General features: G+C 40.8%; 2 protein-coding genes across 2 annotated transcripts in view; one reads left to right on the top strand and one right to left on the bottom strand.

The window, feature by feature from the left end:
- Positions 1-13314, bottom strand: part of kank4 (KN motif and ankyrin repeat domains 4) — a 59353-nt gene extending 46039 nt beyond the window's left edge. Inside the window, 1 exon segment of the mRNA XM_026345860.1 lies at positions 13034-13314. The gene's annotated coding sequence lies outside the window, so the exon portion shown is untranslated.
- Positions 13315-16300: 2986 nt separating this feature from the next.
- On the top strand, positions 16301-23368 carry usp1 (ubiquitin specific peptidase 1). The gene is given in 10 exon segments (XM_026345794.1): positions 16301-16424; positions 16924-17164; positions 17968-18112; positions 19083-19184; positions 19411-19592; positions 19992-20484; positions 20486-20735; positions 20954-21112; positions 21441-21642; positions 22125-23368. Coding segments are annotated over 9 exon segments (2481 nt in total). The 5' UTR covers positions 16301-16424; positions 16924-16994; the 3' UTR covers positions 22903-23368.
- Positions 23369-23476: the final 108 nt, after the last annotated feature.

Below are 23476 nucleotides of genomic sequence, written 5' to 3'. Positions count from 1 at the left end.
CTGGAGAGAAACCATGGAAAACTGAACACAATGGCGTGACCTCAGATGCTAATGATTTTTTTCTTTAAATTGTTAACATCTATTGTCAGTCAGCGTTGCAAATGTCCATGAAGTAAACAGCAAAGACCACCATATTCAACAATAAAAGAGGAATGTGCACATACTATTCTATATACTAATACTTGCCTGTTGAAAATTGTATACAAAAACAACTATTGGAATTACAAAATGCAGAAAAGGCTTATTTGCAACCTAGTGCAGAGTATATATTTTACTATGCCCTCAAATATTCCCTCAATGGAATTGAATGATGCAGTGTCCACACAATATACACTAACTTTTTCTTAAAATCCCACATTGCAATACTTGACCTTTGATAGATGTATAATGCAAGTTATGCAACACTGCATCTGTCAGTGATGACGTACAATTCTGAGGACTTCTGAATATAAATGCACTTCTCACAATACTATTTGGTTTTGGGTTATATTGAATAATTCATCGTAGTCGTGTCTTTCTGTCAGTTAGTCAATTTTTTAAGCTAATGATGAAATGACACTATAACAGCAACATGTGTTGGAGAGGTATTTTTCTACTACCTGAGTTTGACATAATTCCTTAAAACCTCCTAATAAATCTTAGATGAGAGTCAGCCTGTGTTCATTTTCAATTCAATTGAATTTTATTTGTATAGCGTCAAATCACAACAGAAATAATCTCAAGGCTCTTTACAGTGTTTAAGGTTTAAGAGCTTACAAGATATAACTATATTGAGAATTGTATTGAAAACCCCAACAACGCCATTTGAGCAGCACTAGGCGATCGCGTAGAGGAAAACCTCCAGCAGAACCAGGCTCAGGTTGGGCGGCTATCTGCCTCGACCGGTTGGGGTGAGTGGAAAGAGGAGAGAGAAAAGAACTGTAAATTTTCCATCTTTGTCATCTCTCCTGTTCCCCTTGATCTTTTCTGAGCACCAATAATCTTAAGGAGACATAATATAAGAATGTATGAGATAAAGAAAATTATTATCATGGGAGAATTGTTTGTATTTATGTTTATGATGTGGAGGGTGCTGCATGAGGGCGCTGGCCACGCATGCCACATCAGGAGGCATGATTATCCACCAGGATTACACTTTAATCAATATAAAGCACTAGTCTCTGTCAGCCACTGTGCTAATCCCATCAAAGGGGGGCTCTTTCTGTCTGTCAGCTTATCCTCTTTCCATTCACGACTATGTTAAACACCCCACAAAGCTGTATGTCAAGAGTCAACCGGGCTTCAGCATGGAGACATCAGGCCCCCACTCTGCAGTACTGCAGCCAATCTGACTATTAATTCAAATTTAAGATGCTACAGACAGGATTTTCCCATTGACAAGGCAAATTAATTGTGGCACTGCATTTTAATGTTAATACTGATAAGGAAAATAGCACTTAGAATATTGCCTATTATTGGTGGCAGCTGTTGTGATTAGTTTTTTATTTTTAATTTACAAATTGGCAGTTTAACTATAGACAAGGAGAACTTGTAAAATAATTATCTGACTTATCCAAAGCTGCAACAATTAGTCAGTTTGTCAATCATAAAAGGTTTATTAGTTCATTTTGGTTTGCTGTGTATGTGTTGAAAATATGCAAACCATGCCTGCTCACACCCAGTAATCTGCATACGACCACCTACACACACAGACTCATACACTCTTTAAAATCTAAAATGCACTGTCACGGCCTGTCATGGCCCTGACGAATGCTAGGTGGGAGGGGATGGAGGAAAAGAAAGAGAGAGAGATTTGAAAAGAGAGGCCACTAAGAGTCGTAAAAAAGAAGACGCATAGCTTACGAGTATTCAGGATAAAAATAACCTAAAAGCCAGGAAGAGATGGAATAGAAAATCTTTTTATGCAGAGCTCTCTCCATTCATTTGCGCATGCATGTCTGTATGCGTGTGTACGGTATTAATGCCCAGAGGGGGGATGAGGGAGGGAATCGTGTTTTCAGCATCGATAAAGACGACAGATAAACACACACTGTACATACACGGACACCTTATACATAAGACACAACCATAAATCTTCTTGCAGGAGAAAGACACAGAGAGGTACAAGTCGTCTAGAGATAGACTACATCTTCCCACAGTAAATAAACAGATGGCCACGTACGATGGTACGCCAGATAAGTGTGCAAAACAGCAAGGCGCTCAGATAATGAGATGACAGGACAGGACCACACAGACATACTAAAAACTACCCATCTGCCTGAACCTGGTGACAAATTGGGTTTGGTACTTAGGCTAGTTATTTCTCTCCATATTAAACTGCAGTTGGCACAACTGCCCTGACTGAAATGGTTTAGGACAAATCTGGAGCTTTGAGTTGTGGCCAAATTTCTGCATTGCATAGAGAGATTTGAAGCGGCTTAGTCAGCTGCAGACAATACACAGTGGTGGCATCATGACACAGAAAAACAAAGCGTCAGTGGGTCACTATTGGTTTGTGTTTGTGCCATGATGCAGGCTGGCAAAGCATGTGTTGGCTTTTGCTATCTACTGGGAAACGGCATGACCACACAGCAGGAGCTAGCACTCAAGCCTGATGGTGCTAACAGTCGTTTTTCTGTTCACATGTGCAACACAACCTGCGATTCATGGTCTTTGGAAAGATGCATTTTGGATGGTTTTGACTCTGCATTCACTAAATTTAAAGCTTTAACTGTGACTAATTTTAGCTTTAATGGTGTTTAAGAGTGGCTCTTGTACACATTTTTGAGCAGTATTAATGTAAACACAGTCAAAAAAAGCTTAGAAATAAAAATTGAATGGTATTTGGACAAATTATAAACATAAATCCATATAAATTGGCATCCCAGGACTGGAAAACAGACCATAAAACACTACCTCCACTACCAAGACATTTACATTTCTCTCAGTTTACATTGCAGGAAAAGCCAAATTATTGAGCACATCATTTAAAAACTATTACTATTTACCAAATGTCAATAGACCTAAGTCATAGATGTTAAAGTCTAAAAGTAAAACTTTGCAAATGTCTGATTTCAGGTTGGTTTGGAAGTGCAGACACTGACTGCCCTTTTCTGTTGTGCTTCTATTGTACAGACTTGTATGTACTACGTAACAGCAAGTTGTCGTACGTCTGCAGCCTCATCGCGAAAGTGTGAATAATTTATTAAACTTGATGGTTAAAATAATTCACGCTGACAGCTGACCAAGCAGGCTAATTTAAACAGGAAAGTGTGGTACAACCAGAGTAGTGGTAGGGAAACTAATCGACTCTGAGGCTTGGTCTGGGCTCAGATGAGAGTTTCATTAAGACGCTAATGTTGCTCAGGAAAGATGACTGTGGTGTTTGTGTACTAGTGCTACCCAAGCCCTCATTTAACATGCCAAATATATCAGATGCAGATTCTACTCTCTCACTAGCTCTGCTCTCACCTATCACTGCTACTTCGTCTCATCATCCATGTCTCCTTAATTTCTTCCCCCTTTTCTGTTCCAGTTACTTTTAAGATGCCTTCAGTGTTTTACCAGCAGGTGCCTGATAAAAATATCTGATTGGGAGGGAGACATACAGGCATAAAGATAGCAGGGAAAACATGGCTCCTGGAATACTATACTGGCATTCTCCGTCTCATTTTCTTACTCGTCCATTCCTTTAATGTCACTACCAGGCCTCCCTTTAGCTGACATAGGGGAGCTGAAGTGAAAGAGGCTTTCTGTCTCCCTGATCCATCTTTTCCTCCTTCATCCCCATTAGTCTCTCCATACTGCACTCTTTTCCTTCTCCCTTCATTCATCGTCATCTTTAAGACCAAGTACAACATCAGCTGTCTATCACCTTTTCCCTTGTCTTATTTTTCATTATGGCCATTTCTGTATACTGTAAACACTCTGCAGGATCCTATCTGTCTAGTAAAATGCTTTCTAGCAGCTGCATGAAAGGCATGCAGGGGCTATCTGTTATCTGATTGGCTCACATGGAGAAATGTCTGTGGATTTTAGTTACCGGGGAGAACAGGGAGATAATGCGACTGTGTCAGCAACTTTTTCAGCTGGTGGGACCAGAGGAAGATAAAAGAAGATAGAATGGTCAGCTATGAAAATATGCTAATATTTTCTCACCGTGCATATATAGATGTGTGAATTCATTTTTATTCAGATCATGTGAACTATGGTTAAGGTTGGGTTCTATTTTGAAATCAGATTCGTTAAGCTCTACGGTGAATGAATCCCTTATCAAATCTTTCATAGATACACTCTGCTTAGTTTAGTCTCTTTTGCTTCCCTGTCTGACACCACAGCCATCTGCAAAAGATGAAAAAGAAATTACAGACATATACAATATTATCTAACCTCATCTCTAGACATGCCAAGAAAAAACATGAAAGAATGATGAGAATAGTTGATTGTATTTTCCTTTGCAATCAGGTCATTAATAATAATTACTTTTTTTTTTTTTGCTGCAAATGATTCAGCTGCAACCTCGGAACCTTAATTTGATAACAAAATCCAGCTTTTTTTTCATAAGTAGCTAGGAGGATTTTTGGAGGAACTGCTTTTTAAAGTGAAGAATGGCCCTGACTGACAGTCTGAAGAGACTTCACTGATGATACAAGCCTGCTGATTGGAGTCATTCATGGTGGGTGTGCCGGTTCAAGTGCTGCAATCTAGCTTGATTGTGTCACTGACACCCGCACCCCTCTACCCTCCCCTTCATCTTATGGTGTATTCAGACTAAAATCTGCATAGTGATATTTACTCATACAGTGTGGCCAGAAGCATGAGGGGACAGGAATCAGTACTGTATGTCTTGACTAAGAGTTGGTCCCACCGCATCTTTTAAACCAGCTGGACACTTGGTAGCCAGACCTGGTCTAACTACATCACTGCGCTCTGTTTTTGCTTTCTCTATGTAGAGTTCAAAGTCTACTGTCCATCCTTTAAAGGAAGACAGCAAAGGATGCATCTAAGGCAAAGTGACAGCCTTTGTAATCAATTTTGATGTATTAATCGTAGAAATGCACACTTCAAAGGATGCCCATTCTGAATTAGGATGCATTTAAAGATAATCTTTTGCTTTTCAGCTTTTGCCAGACTGTCTAATTTGCTTAATGTGGCTATATTGGCAGGTTTCTTTTGATTTCAAGCTATTTCTGTTTCTTACCTGCCTCCTACCTGTTGCCTGCCAGCTGTTTATGTCTTGCCTGTCAAGCCTGATGTGTTTTTTCCTGATTCTGTCCGCCTGTCACTGAATAAAGTCATACATAAACTGCATTTATAGACAAGCATTTCCATCCTACTACCTGCCAGCACAACCCTGTTGTGCAGTAATGAGCCTTTATATTGGAAACCACACGTTATCATTATGCCACGAAATGCATTCAATGTACATTTTCATTGATGCACATGCTATATCAGAATATGTTAATGGGCATATTATTATTGCTTATTACACACATTTATGTTGTCACACAGTTTTATGCACTGTAAACTCTTTGATTGAAACAGTATTGACCACAACTGTGCAGTAAGAAGTGAATATTTCAGCTCCGCCAAGAAGCTGTGAGAAACTCACAGGTGGATGAGCAGACAGAGTTCAGGGCTCATTAAATCCCAGCCAGGCTGTAGCTGCACAGGGGACAAACACACACACAGACAGCTCGGAAGGTACATAACCTGGTAGCTTACAAACTGCTGTGTGTTTATGTGCACTGCATACATGTGCGGCATGATTTGGGTCTCTTGCACTCGACCAAAAAATACACAGTGGTGAGGCATTCATCTGTTGATCTGCATTCCTGAGCTCCATGCAACCCATTAGTGTGAGTTTCTCACCGCAGTTAGTTTGAAAGCTGGGAAGAACATCAAACATCCTTTGCGAGCACACATGCACTGACTCACACACACACAAACACAAATGCTCTCTCTTACACTAAAAAAAACCTCTCCCACTCTGTCATCTCATCACTTTCTTCTCCCTTTTCATCTTTGTTTCATCGCTGACCTTCAAGTGCTCTTCTGTACTTCCATCTTTTCAAAAGCACGCGCTTTACGCTGGGATATTAACCAGAAAAAATAACAGAGTTGAGTGTGTATGTTGCTGTATGTGTGTGTGACAGAGAGGTACGGGGTGTGGAGAAAAGAGAGCAAGACAGTTTTGTCTCCAGATGGGAGACATCAAATTTTAATTAGGAAAAATTTGTTTTTAGAAAGAAGGCATGTGTTGAGACATACAAACCATCACTCTGTTCTCCCAGGTGCAGAAAGGCCCTCACTTTCGACAATACTTAGTAATAATATTACTTATTTAAAATATTTCAATCCACTTTGCCACTTATTGATGACACTTAAATGTCTAGAGAAGGCAAATAACCTTTGGATAAATGGCATCAGACCCTAAAAATATGCTGAGAGAACAAACAAGAAATCTTGACTGGCTCATTGGATTGGCTCGTGACTCACAAGTTCACAGGTATAAAAGGCAAAACAGAAAATCCACAATACACACTATACACACACTTTGACGCATCGACTTAGCTGGATTTGCAATTGTACACAGGTGCTGCTGTTTCTCTTCTTGGCAACAGAAAGCACAAGTCTGCTGGAACTGCAGCTCTGCAACTGGATGATATTGGATTCGCTCTGTTTAGGGCATTTGCAAGGATGATGCTGTGTGTGTGTGTGTGTGTGTGTGTGTGTGTGTGTGTGTGTGTGTGTGTGTGTGTGTGGCTATCATTGTGCACCAGCATGATTTTTTTACCTTTGGACTGAGAATATTTTTACAGAGTGAGGACATTTTAGCATCTCACAATGAGAAGGGTGTTTAAAGAGCAATTTTGGGGTTAAGACTAGGTTTTAGGGTTAGCGTTAGAATAAGGCTTTGGTTAGGGTAAAGTCTAGGGTGAGGCAGTTAGTTGTGATGGTTAGCGTGCGGGTAAGGCGGTACATGTGATAAATCAAAAATGACTGCCATACAGAAATGTGTGTATTTCTTTTACTCTCACACCTACCAATTATGTCTTAAGGCATCTTTTTTTACCAGCTATGTGTATCATCACCCATTTATCCTTGCAGTTTGCATGCAGGATGTAGACTTACAACAGAAACTGGTCATTTAGGAGCCCCCCACCTTTAAATATCCTAAATCAGCTAGTTATTAGACAATTATTATGTCAAATAGTCAGTAAATCACAGTGAGAAGTGCTCTGCCCCAAACTCAAAGATACTACGATTATAATGACAGAAAATCAGTAATCTAAAAAGTTTAAACTATCACATATTTTGGCATTTTGCTTATATATAAAAGCTAAACAGTTCATAATTTATCAGTTCAGAAATAGCTTTTGTCAAATTTTCTGCCACTAGACTTGTTTTATTAACAGGCTAATAGTTTCACACCTAACATACATTTGGCCAGTGTTTCTTTTTTAAGTGTCTCAACACTTCCCATTTTAAAAAAATAACTAAGCTATAAACTATTCTGAACACCAACACAGAACGTGCAAACCACAGACTTTGTTTGATGTAGCAGTTAAATCCCTCACTCTCGCAGCCACAGTGACAATCACAGTCCTCTCGACTCTCACATAGCTGTGGTTTACCCACAGTGCCTCTCTGTTGTCCAGGCTGTCAGCAACAGCGGTAGGAGGCAATGCAAAACAATGGACCAAAGTCACACGCATTTCAGTTAGTCAACTTGCACAGCACAGGCTTCTGGATGCAGAGTACAGCCCCCTGTAAATATAGATTAAGTGCAGCACAGTGGCGGTTCGGAAGTGACCTTAATGAACATCAAATTAAAGAAAACATATAATCAGAGCCTGCATGGGGCAGAAGTGGGAATGATGAAATGCTGTGAAAGCCACAGTGTGCTCGAAATTAGATAGTTTAGTACAAAGTGTTTATTTTTTTCTACATGGCAAAACTCAAAGGAAGAGCCACTAGCCTCCCATCATAAAAAGGAATTGAATATATAATAATGCTACACACTGTCTGGGCGTTTACAACTTAAGATTGTGCTTGTCGACTGTCAGATCCACCGAGTCACAGTACATGATCCAACAAGCACTTTTTGGAGTCATATAGTCACCTGATGCAAAATGAGCAGTAAAGCAGCACAGGCAGAGTCCTGACAGCTTTAATAACAGCGTAAAGCACAATAAAAGTTCTTACACACAGATGCACACACTCAGTAGGACTTTGACTTTCACAGGGAGTGGCGATTTCCAACAACACTAAGTTCCTGCCTCCTGCAGCCAGCCAATGGCGGTGCAGCATTTAAAGATGAAGGTTCCATTAAGGAAGTCCCACGTTCCCCTCAGCACTCTTGACTCCTCGTAACGGCAGACTCTGTTTTTTCCTGCCTGTCAATGCCAGGAACCCATTAAGGAGCAGTGGTGGGGATACAGCGTTGGGAAACAATGTAAGGATGGACCTAGCCATTGTTCCTCAGTGTTGCTCCTTGAGAAATGTCCGGTTGTGTTACTGTGTTTCTGTCTGAGATACAGTGCAGCACCTACCTAACTCCAACCTAAATCATACCTGTGGCTTTTTGTGTTACCCTCTAAACTGCAGTAACAAAAATAGTTGGAGCAGATGTTTTAGTCACCTTTTATTTTTAGTAAATTATTTTGGGAAGCTCTTTAATGACATTACACTTTGTTTCTGTTAAGATTTGAATCCTTGCTCTGTGAAAACAGGATCACATATAATGTTAAAGGAGGCCAATTACGTGTTTGTATGGTTGCTTTGGAAAATGACTCGAATTATCTGTTAAGTGCACACAATGAATTGTTAATGGCATGAAAGATTCACATTTTCTGTACAGTCTTCTTTAATAAGCGAATGTGTGGTTTTGCTAGAAACCAGCCTTGTGTCCTCCACCCCGACTGGAAAACAAAGCACAAGGGAAAGTTTTACAGCTTGTATTGTTCCTCTGATCTCCATAGTTCTCGCCTGTGATGAACTGCAGCCTACCTCCCTGACCCTGGTTCAGCTAAACTCACCCACTCACACATCAATCATGGAAATTCCACCAAAACACACACACGTTATTGTTGAGCACTGTAACAATGCAAACAGTAGAAATATGCACCCCATAGCCCCCTGTTTATTAAAGAGCACTCCCATGAATACATGTCACAAGCTGATAGCTACTGCCATCAGTATTAGTAATATTTATTTTGGAAATAAGACACCTTTACAATGACCCACCAGTTTATCTGAGGCTTTTCAAGAGGTATGACGGGGATAAGATGGGGGCTTTGAGTCTGACCTGAAATCGATTCGATAACAGAACCAGACTTTTAGAGTAAATGGGCTGAGACTCTCTGTCTATACACTGGGCTGAATACAGATCTGAGCGAGCTCACATTCCTTTAAACACAAATGTGCTTTCAGGGCAAAGAAAGAAATCTGTGTATTGGCAATGACTTCAGTGCTGGTTACTGTCCAAAAACGGGCTGCATCAAACTCAGCCACAACCAAATCATGACCTGTCAGAGGCCATATGCTGATGTCAACAGACTTCACATTTTCTCCACAGTAAATAAAGTTTCCCATTTTAGTCTGAATCTATACATTTCTATTTTATTCGTCATCTTGCAGCTTTTCTGAATACAGTATACTGTACGTAATATACCTTCACCTTTATACTAACCGCCCCTAAAAACCATTTGAGCCACATTATCAGACCCTCTACAAGGTTTCACTGTTTTCTTACAACCACGCAGTCTGTGGGAAGCTGTGGTTTGCAGAGCAGATGTGTTGCAGGCACAAAGTACCCCCACACCTCTGGCCCAGTGTGAACTCGCCCTTCTGCTGACACTGATAGCAAGGAATACACTTCTAGCTTTAGGATACCAACATGGTGAGATGGAGAGAGAGCGGGAGCTGTGAAAGCATGGCAGCTGAGGAATAGTATGTCAACAGAGAATGAGATTAGTAGTGCTATCCCTAGGCGTTCGCTCAGCTGGTGTGTGTCTGTGTATGTGTGTGTGTGCGAGTGCTGATTCCTGGCTCAGATGTATCTGTGTGCGTTCTCAGCAAGGGTTTTTTTGGCTTCTTTGACTGACACAGACTGAGAGTTTAGGGAGTCCCTCTCCCTCCCACAGCACAGCTAAGAAGCCCTAAAGCTCCTTAGCCAAGACTCTGACACTTGTACAATAATATATAAAAACATATTTTTTCAAAAGCAGAAATAATGTGGAGGTAAAACAATCATAAATCCAACCTGGTGTCGCCTTGCATGGCTCATTCTCAAGCACACTTGCAAGGACACGCTTTTAAAAGCAGATAAACCTCCGTTATTTTTCTCGCTTTGTTTCGTCTTTGTGGTGGATTATTTGGTTCAGCTAGAACGTACCACCTTTAAGCAGCCAACTCATTATCACACATGAACAAATACGTGCGCTGTGCAGGTCAACAAAGGTATTTACAGGTGCAGAGAAGCTTAGGAAGAGTAAGCGGGTGTCAAAGTGTGTAGAATATGAACCACATGGGAGCGCCAGGCGCTCGGCCAGTCGAGAGAGCGCAGCCGGGCATCGACTGGCACCAGTCTGCCCATCTCCACCCTCACTCAGTGAGAAAACAACCTGCACACACACACGCACACACACACACACATATCACTATACTGTGTGAGGGACGTGTGTGATGCACCATGAAGTTTGCACACTTGTTTCTTAGCTGTTAGTTATCACTAGAATTTTAAATTAGAATAATTATCACCCTGACCATCACACAAACTCAGAAGACAGAAGAATAGCACGTTAAATTTGTTGGTGTGAAGTCAGTTCTGTGCTTTTCTCGGTGTAGAGCAGCCAACTCAGACGAATGCCCAGTGGAGTGGTTTCAGATTCTGGGTGGACACTGTGCGTTCGAGTATGTGCACGTCTGAATACACTTTTCATCAGATTAAGTTGCTAAACCTTTTTTATACAACTATTCTACCTAAACCATGGTCACTAACGAGCTGGTTTCCACTACAGGTCCAAACTGGACTCATTGATTGACCTCATTTAGTTTAGTTTACCCTGTCAAATGTTGTTCATTGTTGTTTTGCTAACGTTAATTTGACAGATGATTTCAGCTAAATGCTGACATGCTGAACTAACTTCATGGTGTTTATAAAGTACGTTTAGCATGTTGACCAGAGTGTCGGCATGATGCCATTTGCAAATTAGTAATAAACACATCATGTAACTGAGTTTAATAGAACTGTCATTCATTTTGCAGATTTTTCTAGGTTCATTTACCAAAGATGTGGAAAAATCACAATGTTTACATGGTGACAGCATTAATGTACATGAAAAGTCTTTACAATTCGTTAATAGGGGTGCAAATTTCATGGCATGTTCATTCATTTTAACCTCACAGTGAAGCTGTGGTCAGCAGATCATTCAATAATAGTTGTAGACCGAACAACAGACTGTGATTTCCATCCACAGCATCATGGTGGTGGCATGACTGCGAACAAGTGCTTCATACAAAGGTGAAAAATCTGTAGTGGGGAAATTTACCGTATATGTAAACAAAACATTGCACAATCTTTCACTTGAGCTTCTTCCACCTACTTTTCTCATTTCTATGTTCTGTTGAGTTTGGTTTAGCATAAACACAGTGACACTAAAACAACATTAACACATTCTTTGTCATTTCTTTGCTACCAATGCAACTTGTAACTCTGTTTTCGTGTATTCTATTGTTTCAACTCATGATAATTGATTACAAGCTCCTTTGAGTATTGAGACAATTGTAGGAAACTTGGGATTTCAAAACCTTCTCAGATCACACTGGATAACCGCTTGAAGCAAAAAAAAAAAAAAAAAGGCAATTACGCTTGTTTTCATTTCCTGAAAAGTTGACATTTCACAGATTTCAGATTTTATCAGACAGTGTCAATTTGCAAATCACACATCATGGCATCATTAGAGTGAACGCCTTGAACAGCCATCAGCATGTGAGCTGGTATGACTCACATCTCAGTACCTCCAAGGAAAATACACAAACACACACACACACACACACACAAATATAAACAAACAGCGGTTGTGTGTATGTGTGAATAATAATGTGCCCTTTAACCTGAGCATGAATATACAGTTCCTAATGTCAGCGAATGCAGCATACAACACACATACGCGATGTGGCACCCTGTAAATACGACCCATGTAACAAGACCACTTTGCCTTTTTAATGTTGTGTGGCTGTGGTTAGCCAACCAACCATGGCCAATGCTCTGTGGCAGGAAAGCAGAGCAGTGACCAAGACTAACTGAGAATACATGCAGACCGTAAAAGAGCACAGACAGAGAGATTTTGCATCAGAAAGACAGAACTAGTGAAGGAAGGAGAGCAGGCAACGCAGCAATGCACAGTGAATACATAGAGATTGCAGAGAATCAACCACGTGAAAGTTGCCTATACGATTGCTCAAAATAACAAACATTTGTTGCGTTTCCTTCTTTGCTCCGTCCTCTGCCCTCTTAACGTACTTTCTACAGCATGTGTCTATTGTAACTGTAGGCATATGTGCACGTGCCGTGCTCCAGCTGAAAGACATTAGTCAGGCAAGTAGGGAATTTTAATGAAACCTGGCACAGCTGGTGAAAAGCTTCGGAGAAGGACTCAACTGGTGTGTACAGTAAAGGGATATGGGGGAATACAAGCAGAGACAAAAAGATGAAAGAAGATTCATTTGTCAGCATATTTGTACGTAGATAAACAAAAATGCATATGCATGCCTGGCTTGCAGCATCTGATTACCATGCAGATGCAGGAGAGCCTAAAAAACACACGATGATAGAGGCTTGTTAGTGTGGCTGCAATGCATAGTATGTAAACTGCTTTTTGTAGGTTTAAAAATGTGTATCAAAAAATGTAATTACAAAGAACTGCACTAAAGCAGGAGGAACAGAACTTACAAATAGAAGACAGGTTTAGAAAAGGAAGGAGAGGAGAGGATCGCAAAGGAGGCAAAGAAGGATACAGTAAAAAGTGCAGACCACATCTTCCCTTACCTCTGCAGCTACGTGTGGGATCCTTTGGGACAAAAAACGTAGTGGGGAAGAAACTTCAGCTTCAACAGCGCTGCTACAGATCCCCACTTTCTACGTCTTTTCCAAGATGATGTACATACATCTGTGTCTATCAGCCAAAAGCAAACTCTTGAGTCCACTAGGATGATATTCTGTCTGTCTGTGTGGGTTTGTGTAAACGTATCCTACATAGAGATGAATAGTGGCGAGTCTGAGGAGTGTACTACGCTAGAGGGCAGACAGACTGACTGAAACAGGAGAGCACGGAGAGTAGAGAGCAGACTGAGTAGGATGAAGAGTTGCTGCCTCCTAACATCAGAGCGGCTGGGGTGGATACACCCACCTCCTCAGCATGCATCACATGGGAGTCGCTCAGATGCTCTAAAGTATGCAGAGAGAGAGAGAGAGAGAGAGAGCGAGAGAGAGAAATCCAGTGTGCAAACTGAGATCTAATCTGATGCACATATATGTATGTATGTCCGACTAGGTCCGACTATTTCTCAGCCCTGGCAGAAACAGTCCACCACAGTGTTCTGTCAAACTGCATGGGTCATGTAAATGTTTTTGAACTGATGAAACAAACCAGATATTATGCCTTCATTAGTGAGTTAATTGTTTGACCTACTATGCTTCTGTCGCAGGTACATTTACTGTGCAAGCATGACAGCTTGTCGTCTTTCTTATCTGACTCTTGCCAAAAAAGTACCTCAGCATATCCTAAATGTCAAACTTTCCTATTTAACGTATTATTTTAAAGAAATCATAAACGTTAACTGGTTAAATCTGTTGTTAAATCCACTGGAACAGCAAAATCTGGGAAGGGGAAAGAATGCATGCAGGGTTTTTGTTTTTTTTTTTGTTTTTTTGACTTGAAGACATGCTTTTCATTCTTGGAGTGCACCATTGCCTGTCGCTCAGCATGCCTTCATTTTCCCTCCAGTGTTCCCCTCCTGGGAGAAAAAGGTGGGTGGGGGCGGCGGAGGTGGGTGCTGCATGTCATGGGCCAAGGCTTTGAGCTGCCACTTCCACGGCTCTGGCAGTGAGAGCTTCATGCCTCCTGGGACAAAGCCTGCCTTGATAAGGGTCAAGTCCACTGCTCAGTGCGTGGAGAATAGTACTCGTTATTAGGGGTTAAATTATTGGTGCATCAGCTCGTAGGTGGCAATATTTCTTATTTAAGTTTATTAACACAAAAATATGCATTTTTCATTGTATTGTTAGCTTCATATCACAGTCTCCTACCAGAATAAAGTATACCAGGAAATACGAAAGTACAACTTATACTTAACTGTTCAACAACAATTGCTTTAGCAAGAATTTAAAACCCCTCTCGTTGCCTGTTGCTTTAAATATAACTGGTTAACTGTAGTGTATATAAATGGCGTTTTACCCATGGAAGCTAAAAGGGGAAAATGTCCACACAAGTACATTTCTGCAACCATTTCATTGCTCAAATCTGTCCAGCAAACTCCCTCCCTGTCTCACAATCCTGCTGCACCCAGTGTCAAGTGTAAGAGCCGACTGAAAACAAGGCCATGGTTTGATTTCACTAGTGTAGCATCTCTTTGGACATGAGTGGCAAGCTCTGCCTTGTTCAGATCACCCAGCTTCCCTTGAGAAAATGATGTTATCAGAAGGTGATGAGGGAGGTGAAATATTTGAATACTCCTCTATAATGCATATCCTGGTTAGATTATAGATGGAACATGAGAAAGCAGAACTCTTCCCCACCAGCCTCTCAGGTTAAGTGTGTATAGCTCACCAAGTGGTTATTACATCTGTAATTAAATCTATTTCATTAAGCAATAGATCAATTCAGCACAATTTAAACGAGGCATGGGGTTCTGGTTCACTCTTAGTGAAGAAATGGACTGATCAAGCCGACCCAGAAGTGGAGATTGACGAGATAACATATTGTGAGGCTTTAAGCTGAGGGTGGTGATAGTAGTGGTATGCAGTGGCTCCATCATCACCACCTGCAGCCCCTCTGGAAGTCCCATACTCCCTATTCCCATCCACCACTAAACTGTATCAGCATCCAACAGCACTTATTCCCTCCAAGACTGAAAACCTGAGTGGATTCTGGAAGCTGAAGCACAGTCCAGAGATACGTTTTAGCTGCTGACCAAGCAAGCACTCTGCAGCAGCAGCAGCAGCGGCAGCAGCAGCAGCAGCAGATCGACCTGCATACAAACCGCTGCACTGACAAAAAGCTTTTACTGACTGGGATGCAAGAAGGAAACGGCACACCTGTCATTTCATATTTTTGTGCTGCATTCAGGTGCAACTATCCTGCGTGTGTGTGTCGTACAAACGCACGCCAGCAGCAACACTGAGTAGCCTTATCCAAACCAACAAGCTGCAACTGATGCAAATAAGCCGAAACGCAGATTTAACAGGCTATTACAGTGGTGAGCCTTTTAAGCTGGTTGAGGTCGATGTGTCCGAGCAGAATAAAGGGGAAATGTAAATAGTATCTTACCGTTACAACCGTGGAAGAAAAGCCTGTGCTGACTGGCAGATCAGGATGCTCCAGTCGGGGAAAGTGGGGATGATGCTGCTGGACGGTCCAGCCTCCGTTATCATGGATAATGTCGCCCCCAGTCGGTGAGTGTGGGTCACTACAGGTGACAACTGTTTTTAAAGGTAAAGCTGTTTTCTTTTCTTTTATTTGTTTAAAGAAAACGTCTTCCTAAACGATACTAAGGAGCATTCCTTACGACAATTAAGGTGTTAATATCAAATATCTATATTTTTTTAGGTAAAGTTGATCAAACATTACTCGTGCAAAGTTAGATCTTCAAAATAAAGAATATAAAACTCACACGAAGAGCAAGAATAGGATTTATCTTGCGTGCGTTTAGGACAAATCACACTAAAGTAAAACTACAAGTAGTACAGTAAACACAAAACCACAGGTTTCAGGTTCCTTGCAAAGATTTATTTATTTTAACCCACTTTTATTTTGAAAGCCGAAGTTGAACTGCGTGTGCGCAGCTTGACAAAAAAAACTACAAAGATGGCGTCCAAAAGTGCCAAGCGGGGCCTAAATGTAATAGATGTCTCAATATACGCCTGCCGTTTGGAGTGTAAAGCTTTCTTGTTTAATCATCTTACAAACATTTACAAACATTAATAAATATTAGGTGTGAGTCTAAATGGTGATTAACGTCGGGAGTGGCCGTTATCGGGACAGTTTTGCCGGATGTTTCGTGTGCTGTTGTTCCGGCGGTGTCGCAGCCAGCTGGTCCTCTAACAGGAAAAAGCGCCAACTTCTGTAGCACCGTCTGAATTGTCAAACACTGGGTAAATGTCTCTAAGACGGGGTGTTCGGTGACAAATATCAAACTTAAACCTGCGATGACTCCATCAGGTAAGATTTTAAACCTGAGCTGACGTTGTAAGGGGCTTGGAGAAGTCGTTTTCCTGAAGGGGACTGTTAGAAACGGCGTGCTCCCTGATCTCCTCCCACTTCTTCGCCGCTCCGTTTGACCCAGTTTAGTCGCGTTGCTGTTCCGCAAACTGCTCATCAACACCAGCTTCTCTGCATTGTTTACTACATCACAGCTGCTTCCTAACATTATAAAGACAAGACGGTTGTAAAGTGTTTTATTTCAAATGTGGAGGAGGGCAGTGGAAACGAGCGACACCAGTAAGTTAGCGTTACTAGCTAACCTGTTATATAATGCGCTGTTTAGACGTGTGCTGGGTTGGACTCTCCAAACTAGACTTATCTACTTATCTTAACTTAGTTGATCTATGTTGGCTTTAATATTATAAGTGGGCAGTATTAACTCAAGTGCGCAGTTACTTTCGTTGTTGAACTCTGATGGCGTCCACTGAAATTAACCTGCGTTTCCTCTTCTCGCCAGTGAGGTGCGCTGTTGCATCTCCGTAGAACCTCATTAAACAAAGAAGAGCACCTGAAGGTGCAGGAGGGAAGATGCCAGGTCTGCAGGGGGACAATGTGGTGGCGGCGCTTGGGAGCCCCATCAAGAAGAGTAAACTGTCTCTGAAGTTCTTCCAGAAGAAAGAAACTAAACGGGCTCTGGATTTCTCTGAACCTCCAGCAGAAGAACCCAAAACAGCTGAACCAGAGGAGCCCGAAGCAAGGTGGGTCTGTGATGTCCATGTGTGAATCATTTGGAGTCATACAAAGATTAAAACGCAGCTTTATGACACTACGTTGCTTAAGAATACAGTGCCAGGTGTCTGGTATGTTGTGTCACATATTTCACTAAATTTAAGTCATATTTTTGTGCCGACTTCAGTATTTAAAAGGGTTTAATAATAGATATGTAGACACAGATACCTTATATTTTAATATTAGGTTTAAAATGGCTTAAGGCAGAAACATTGGGTCGTTCCAGCTTCTCCAGGGTGAAGAGTTGCTATATTTTCCACTTCTGTGTTGTAAGAAACTAAACATATTTAGACACTGAACAACTGGTCAAAGCTATTTGAAAACCTCATCTTAGGCTGTGGAAAGTGATTTTGTTAATTTGTCTCAGTTTCATTATGTTTTCCAGACCAATCCATTTATTATTATTATTATTATTATTATTATTATTGCAATAATAGCATGTGCATAATATCAAATAATGTACAAAATTTTATATTTTAACAAGATCATCTCAGTATGTTTAACTGTACATAGTGTGAAAATCTGATAACTGTGCAGATATTTAGAAATGCATCAGCTAGAATTGTATTGTATAATTATTGTTTTCTTGTTTATAAGAATTGTATCTAATTATTTAGATCAAACTTAACATATAGCTAATTTATGTTTTTGTTTTATACATGTTAAAAGTTTGGTTTTATATTTAAATGGATTGTGAATGCACCCCTGTCGCTCAACCCTAGAAGTGCAACAATAAAACCTTAATAATAAAACTTTTCTTCTAACTATTCAGTGGCTGTGATCAGGTGGTCCCGGGTCCTTCTCCATGTCCAGCGTCACCTGGTCTTCTCCTGCCATGTGAGAAAAAAGAGAACTTGGTGCCTTTTGTGGGGTTCAACAATCTGGGCAACACCTGCTATTTGAACAGTATCTTACAGGTGAGTTATTACCACAGACAGAATTTATATATTTCCCTTAGTATTAAGTATTTGGTTGTAACATACACATACAGTGGCGTATGAACATTTAGCAGGTACTAGTTGTTGTGGTTTTCAGTTAAAATACCAAACAGTCCTGGTCATGTATCATGATACAGAAAGAGTCTTCTGCTGCTGTATAAACAGTATGTATTTATTTAGTTATTACTGAACAGACATTTCTTTGAGGAGGCATTAATTTCACTCTGATCTAATTGTTTAGTTGTAGGTAGGTGCAGGTTTTGAATATGAATTTTCTGCCATTCAAAACTATCTAAGAAACCTCGAGTACTATTCATAATTTTTATTGGGTTTCTTTATCTAGTTTTAGGACCTGAATGGAAAGTTGTTTGTTCAGGAAAATTCCAAAGCGTCCAGCGTCCCTCTATTTCGCTATTCAACACATGTAGGAAGGCGAAACAACACAGCTGACATTTATTTGACTAATGAAGTCCAACAAACAACCAGAAGCAGCATTTATTTAGAAAGGCTGTGTGTCCTTATTTCTTCTGAAATGCATTTCCGTTATTAAATCTAAATATTCAAAGCTGTTTACTTTAATCAGTTGTGACATCTCTTGTTGACCGTTGTTTTCATGTTTTAGTGTGAGTCATGTAATTTCACATCCTAATACTTGATATAAAGCTGTGATACATGATGGGTTCTCCTGATGTGGATCGGTTAATCTGTTCTTTGTAGTGGCAGTGTTTGTATGTAATGATAATAATGAAATACTTTATTATGTAAAGACCCAGTTTATTGCATTATTACATCCACACATCCAGTTTTTAACCAGCATCATACAGTAGTCATTGTTTATATCATCACTGTCTATTGCACTCTCGTGTTTTGTGTGCAGACAGATTCCTTGTAATAAAGCCAAGATAAAAATAACTTGACCAAAGCGGTTGATGTCTCATCGCTCTCACAGGTTCTGTACTACTGCCCAGGGCTCAGAGACGGCATAAAGAAACTGCACGACCTGTCTAGACAGAAAGACAAACTAAAGGAAGAAAGTGATAAAAGTGAAGAGGTGGGTGTCAAACACATTATATTTTTATTTTACAAAATGTACATTGGCAAACAAAGTTTTCAGAAATCACCAGCAGCTTTTACAGTACATTGTAGGGATATTATAAAATATAATGCAGATCATGAGATTTCCTGTTATTGTGTCCAAAATATTTGAACAGATTTGAACCTACAGATTTTTAATACTTTATTTTTTAATTATAGTTTAAATGTTTGGTTTTTTTTAGCCTCATTCTCAGCAGTCAGAGGATGTAGCCGAGTCCTTCCCAGCTCATATTGAACTCCTTGGGAGCTTCAACAGCTTGATAACATCAGTGGAGCAGCTGCAGTCCAGTTTCCTGCTCAACCCTGAGAGCTTCAGTGAAGGAGAGCTCGCTACACCACCTCGTAAAATACTAAACACACTCAGGTAACAACATGATCATTTTGAACAATGAATTATACACAAATATATTTCTAGATCATTCAGTTCAATGCAAATGTATTGTGTGTTCAAAACAATAAGTAGAAGTTTGAACCTGAACTGATTTAGAATTAGTTTTGACTTATAATTACTTTGTAAATATAAATTGTATTGACAAATATGTAGTTAAACATCCACATAATATCTCATTGCATGTAGAGTTGTGAATTTATATTTAAATTTTTTCCATCAAGCTGTGTAGTAAAAATCCATAGATAAGAATATGGACACATAAGTGAATAGAGGTGTACAGTAGCTTTTAAGTCCAAAATTGTTGCAGAAAATGAAATAAATTATTATTTTTCTGTCAGTCCACAAATTGTCAGCTCTATTTTTGTGTTGCAGGCAACTGAACCCAATGTATGAAGGATATCTTCAGCATGATGCACAGGAGGTGCTGCAGTGTATTCTGGGTTATGTCCAGGAGGCTTGCGATACCATCAGGAAGGAGCAGGAGTTGAAGAGGGGCAACGATGATGTTGATGTAACAGAGGTTAAAATAAAAAATGACAACTCAGATCCCAGCAGTTCTGTAACTGAATCCAAAACTCCCTCAGAAGAGGACGGCCAAGTTAGTGGAAAGAGAAAAAGTGACACAGAGGCTGGAAATGCCAAGAAGAAGCCAAAATCTGTCAAGTCTAAGAAATCGGATGTTGAGGAAGACCTCATCAGTAGAAATAAACCTCTTACTCGCTCCAAAAGGAAGTCCTCAAGTGGCATCTCAGTCGACGGCACCCTAGACAAAGATGGAGAGCAGGAGGCGGCAAAGGAAGAGGCGATGAAGAAACTAAACGGGGAGGAGGAAGGAGGGAGTGACAGCGAGGGGAAAGGTGAAAATGGCATCCAAAGAGGCTGATGGCAAAAGAAAGAAGCGAGCGAAGCTGAGCTGGCTGAGGCCTTCTGGAAAACAGCCGAGCATTTTCTCCAAGTTCCGTAGCGTGGGGAAGCTCAGCTCCACGACTGTGAAGAACCAAAACCAAGCAGAACTGAAGAACGGACCGAGTGATGAGGAAAGCCAGAAGGAGAAGACCAGGGAGGAGCATTCACCACAAAGCGTGGCTGAAGACAAGAAGGCAGTCAAACATCAAGGTATGTTATCAGGATGGTCTGTGCAGGGTTCAGAGTTACAGTGAGTATGGATGGAGAACACGTAGCAGCAAACTGGTCTAGAAGTCAGACCAGATCGGATCAAAATCCTGAATTTCTGCCATGTGAAATCAGACAGCATCAGGTCTTTATATGTGACTGCTGACGTACAATATGACAGATCACTCAGCAGCTTCTCCCTGTGTTTCTGTTGTGTTCAGACGGCCTAGACCTGATGGAGCGCTTGTTCCAGGGACAGCTGGTTCTGAGGACTCGATGTCTGGAGTGTGAAAGCTTCACAGAGAGGAGAGAGGACTTCCAGGACATTAGTGTCCCTGTGCTCGAGGACCAGCCCAGCAGCCCAGACGACCTCTCAGATGGTGAAATTTTATTTTTTCAAATGTTTTATATTTATAAAACAATTTTTTGAAGCTTGTGTAACAGTAACATTTTTTACTGAAAGCTCAAATCATGTGTTGTAGATTACACTTTGTTTATGTAGGTAATCATTTTAAATAACTGCACAGTTTAACAAAACTGTTTTATTCTGTTTTTATTTACACTTTTATCTTCTTCAAAATAAAACTAGAAGAGGGTCTTGTACAAGAGAGAAAAAAAGATCCTTCAGCAATTAGAAATGTCAGAAAAAACACTGTTCAGTTTTTATTTCAGATCACAATAATTTGATAACTGTATCACTCTTTCCAGTCTCTCCGGATCCTAAACCAGAACTGAAGACTCTGAAATGGGCCATTGCTCAGTTTGCTTCAGTGGAGCGTATTGTTGGTGAGGACAAGTACTTCTGTGAGAACTGTCATCACTACACCGAGGCCGAGAGAAGTCTGCTGTTTGACAAAACCCCTGAAGTGATCACCATTCACCTGAAGCGCTTCTCTGCCAACGGTTTGGAGTGAGTCGATGAACACATTGTACTTTTCTTTGCTAAGTTATTGAGCTATGACAGTTGTAAAGTTTATCTAGAAAAGTGGCCCCTTTGCCAGGAATCTTTAGGTTATTGTCAAACTGGAGATTCAGATTTTTCTTCTAAATGTTCAAAAGCTTTATGAAAGACAGTCTGTTCATGATACGTTGAAACACTGAGCTATTGATAATACTAATAATGCTGGTTGTGAGAAGACTGTTGTTTTAGTATAAAGTTCCTCCTTCATCCAATGTAGAAACATTGAAAAATGAACAGTTTTACAAACAGACAGAATGGAGAAAATACTTTCTCTATATGTCTACAGACATTTATTTGCCTCAGCTAAACTTTAGTGAGTTTACACTGAATGACAGCAGATTTTCTTCTCTCTATAGAATTTTAGATCAGGTCAGTAAAGGGTGCTGTTCTTTAGTGCTGTTGAAGATAATTTTGTTTCCGTTTCCCTCTAGATTGGACCCGTATGCTGGTCTATCTAAGGTGAACACTCCCTTACAGACGCCTTTGACTTTGTCTCTGGAGGAGTGGTGCACGCGTCCCTCGTCCACTAAAGATCAGCACTATCAGCTATTTGCTGTGGTCATGCACAGTGGTGTAACCATCAGCAGTGGCCACTACACCGCCTACGTCCGCATGTCTGATCTGAAGGACGTGAAAGTCTGGATGCAGAACGGAAAAGGAACAGAAAAGGAAGAAGAGGGCCACAGAAATAAAGACGTAACACAGGTGAAGGATGAAGTGCTGGACTACGATGATGGAGAGGTGTCTTTCAGTTTGAATGCAAGGGGACCGAGAGGTTCCAGGTTGGCTAGCAGCAAACCAGGCGGCAAGAAGCTGTCTGAGGGCAGTGGGGTTGGACTGTTGGGGGGCCAGAGGAGTTTGTCCAGTTATGAGCTTGGGGGCAACAGCAGCAAATACACAGATAAAGCAACCAGCAGTGGAGCAACAGAGGGATCTACACAGAGAAAAACTAGCAACAGTCTGGGTCAAAATACAGACGCAGGACTTAAAAAGGAGTCGGAGGCTGGAGAGGAGTCCAGTGGTGGGGTGGAAGCCACAGAGCAGCAGGCTTTGAACAAGCTCCTGGAGTACGAGGGCAAATGGCTGCTGTTCGATGACTCTGAGGTGCGTTTGTTTGAGGAGGAGGAGTTCCTGCGAGCCTGCTCTCCTGAAACGTGCTCCTCATCGACGCCATACCTGCTGTTCTACAGAAGGATGCCCGAAGCTTGATGCCAACATGAATTCAAGAACTGCTGTTAACTCAGGGGGTTGTACCAGTCGGGCTATTTGGCAGCTGAGCACCCAGACAGTTGTTTTTGCAATACAACAAGCAGTGCCAAAAAATGCTGTCGCTACCATATTAGCTCCTGAACTGAAGTTACCTTTCAGCCCAGAGGCCCTGCAACCATCTGGTGCCGCTGTGGGGCAGGCTCGTTCACCGTGCTCAGAGTTATATTTTAGAAATACTCGGATGAATAGAGAACTAATTTTCTACGTTCTGGATGTGAGTAAACCTTTTGTTTTGTTTTGTTTGAATGACACTGTCATGTCTCTGTAAACTGTTATCTGCACCATAACTTCATGGACACTGGTTTAGATTTGTTTCCCCCCCCTGACATTGTCTTTAATATGTCCCGTTTTTGTTTTTTTCCTTCATGAGCTTTATATATTTCTTTTCTGCAAATTGGAAAAGCACTTTTGAACTAAAATGTATTCAAGTGAGAATGCTAAATATTTTTTTACTCGATTGCATGTACAGGTGATTCAGTCCTGTATATTTGCAATAGATTTACACTCAAGCCAA

The sequence above is a fragment of the Anabas testudineus genome, chromosome 4, assembly GCF_900324465.2.
Source record: "Anabas testudineus chromosome 4, fAnaTes1.2, whole genome shotgun sequence".
NCBI lineage: Eukaryota > Metazoa > Chordata > Actinopteri > Anabantiformes > Anabantidae > Anabas > Anabas testudineus.
The sequence above is the reverse complement of the archived record's forward strand: the minus strand, read 5'-3'. Positions and strand labels throughout refer to the sequence as shown.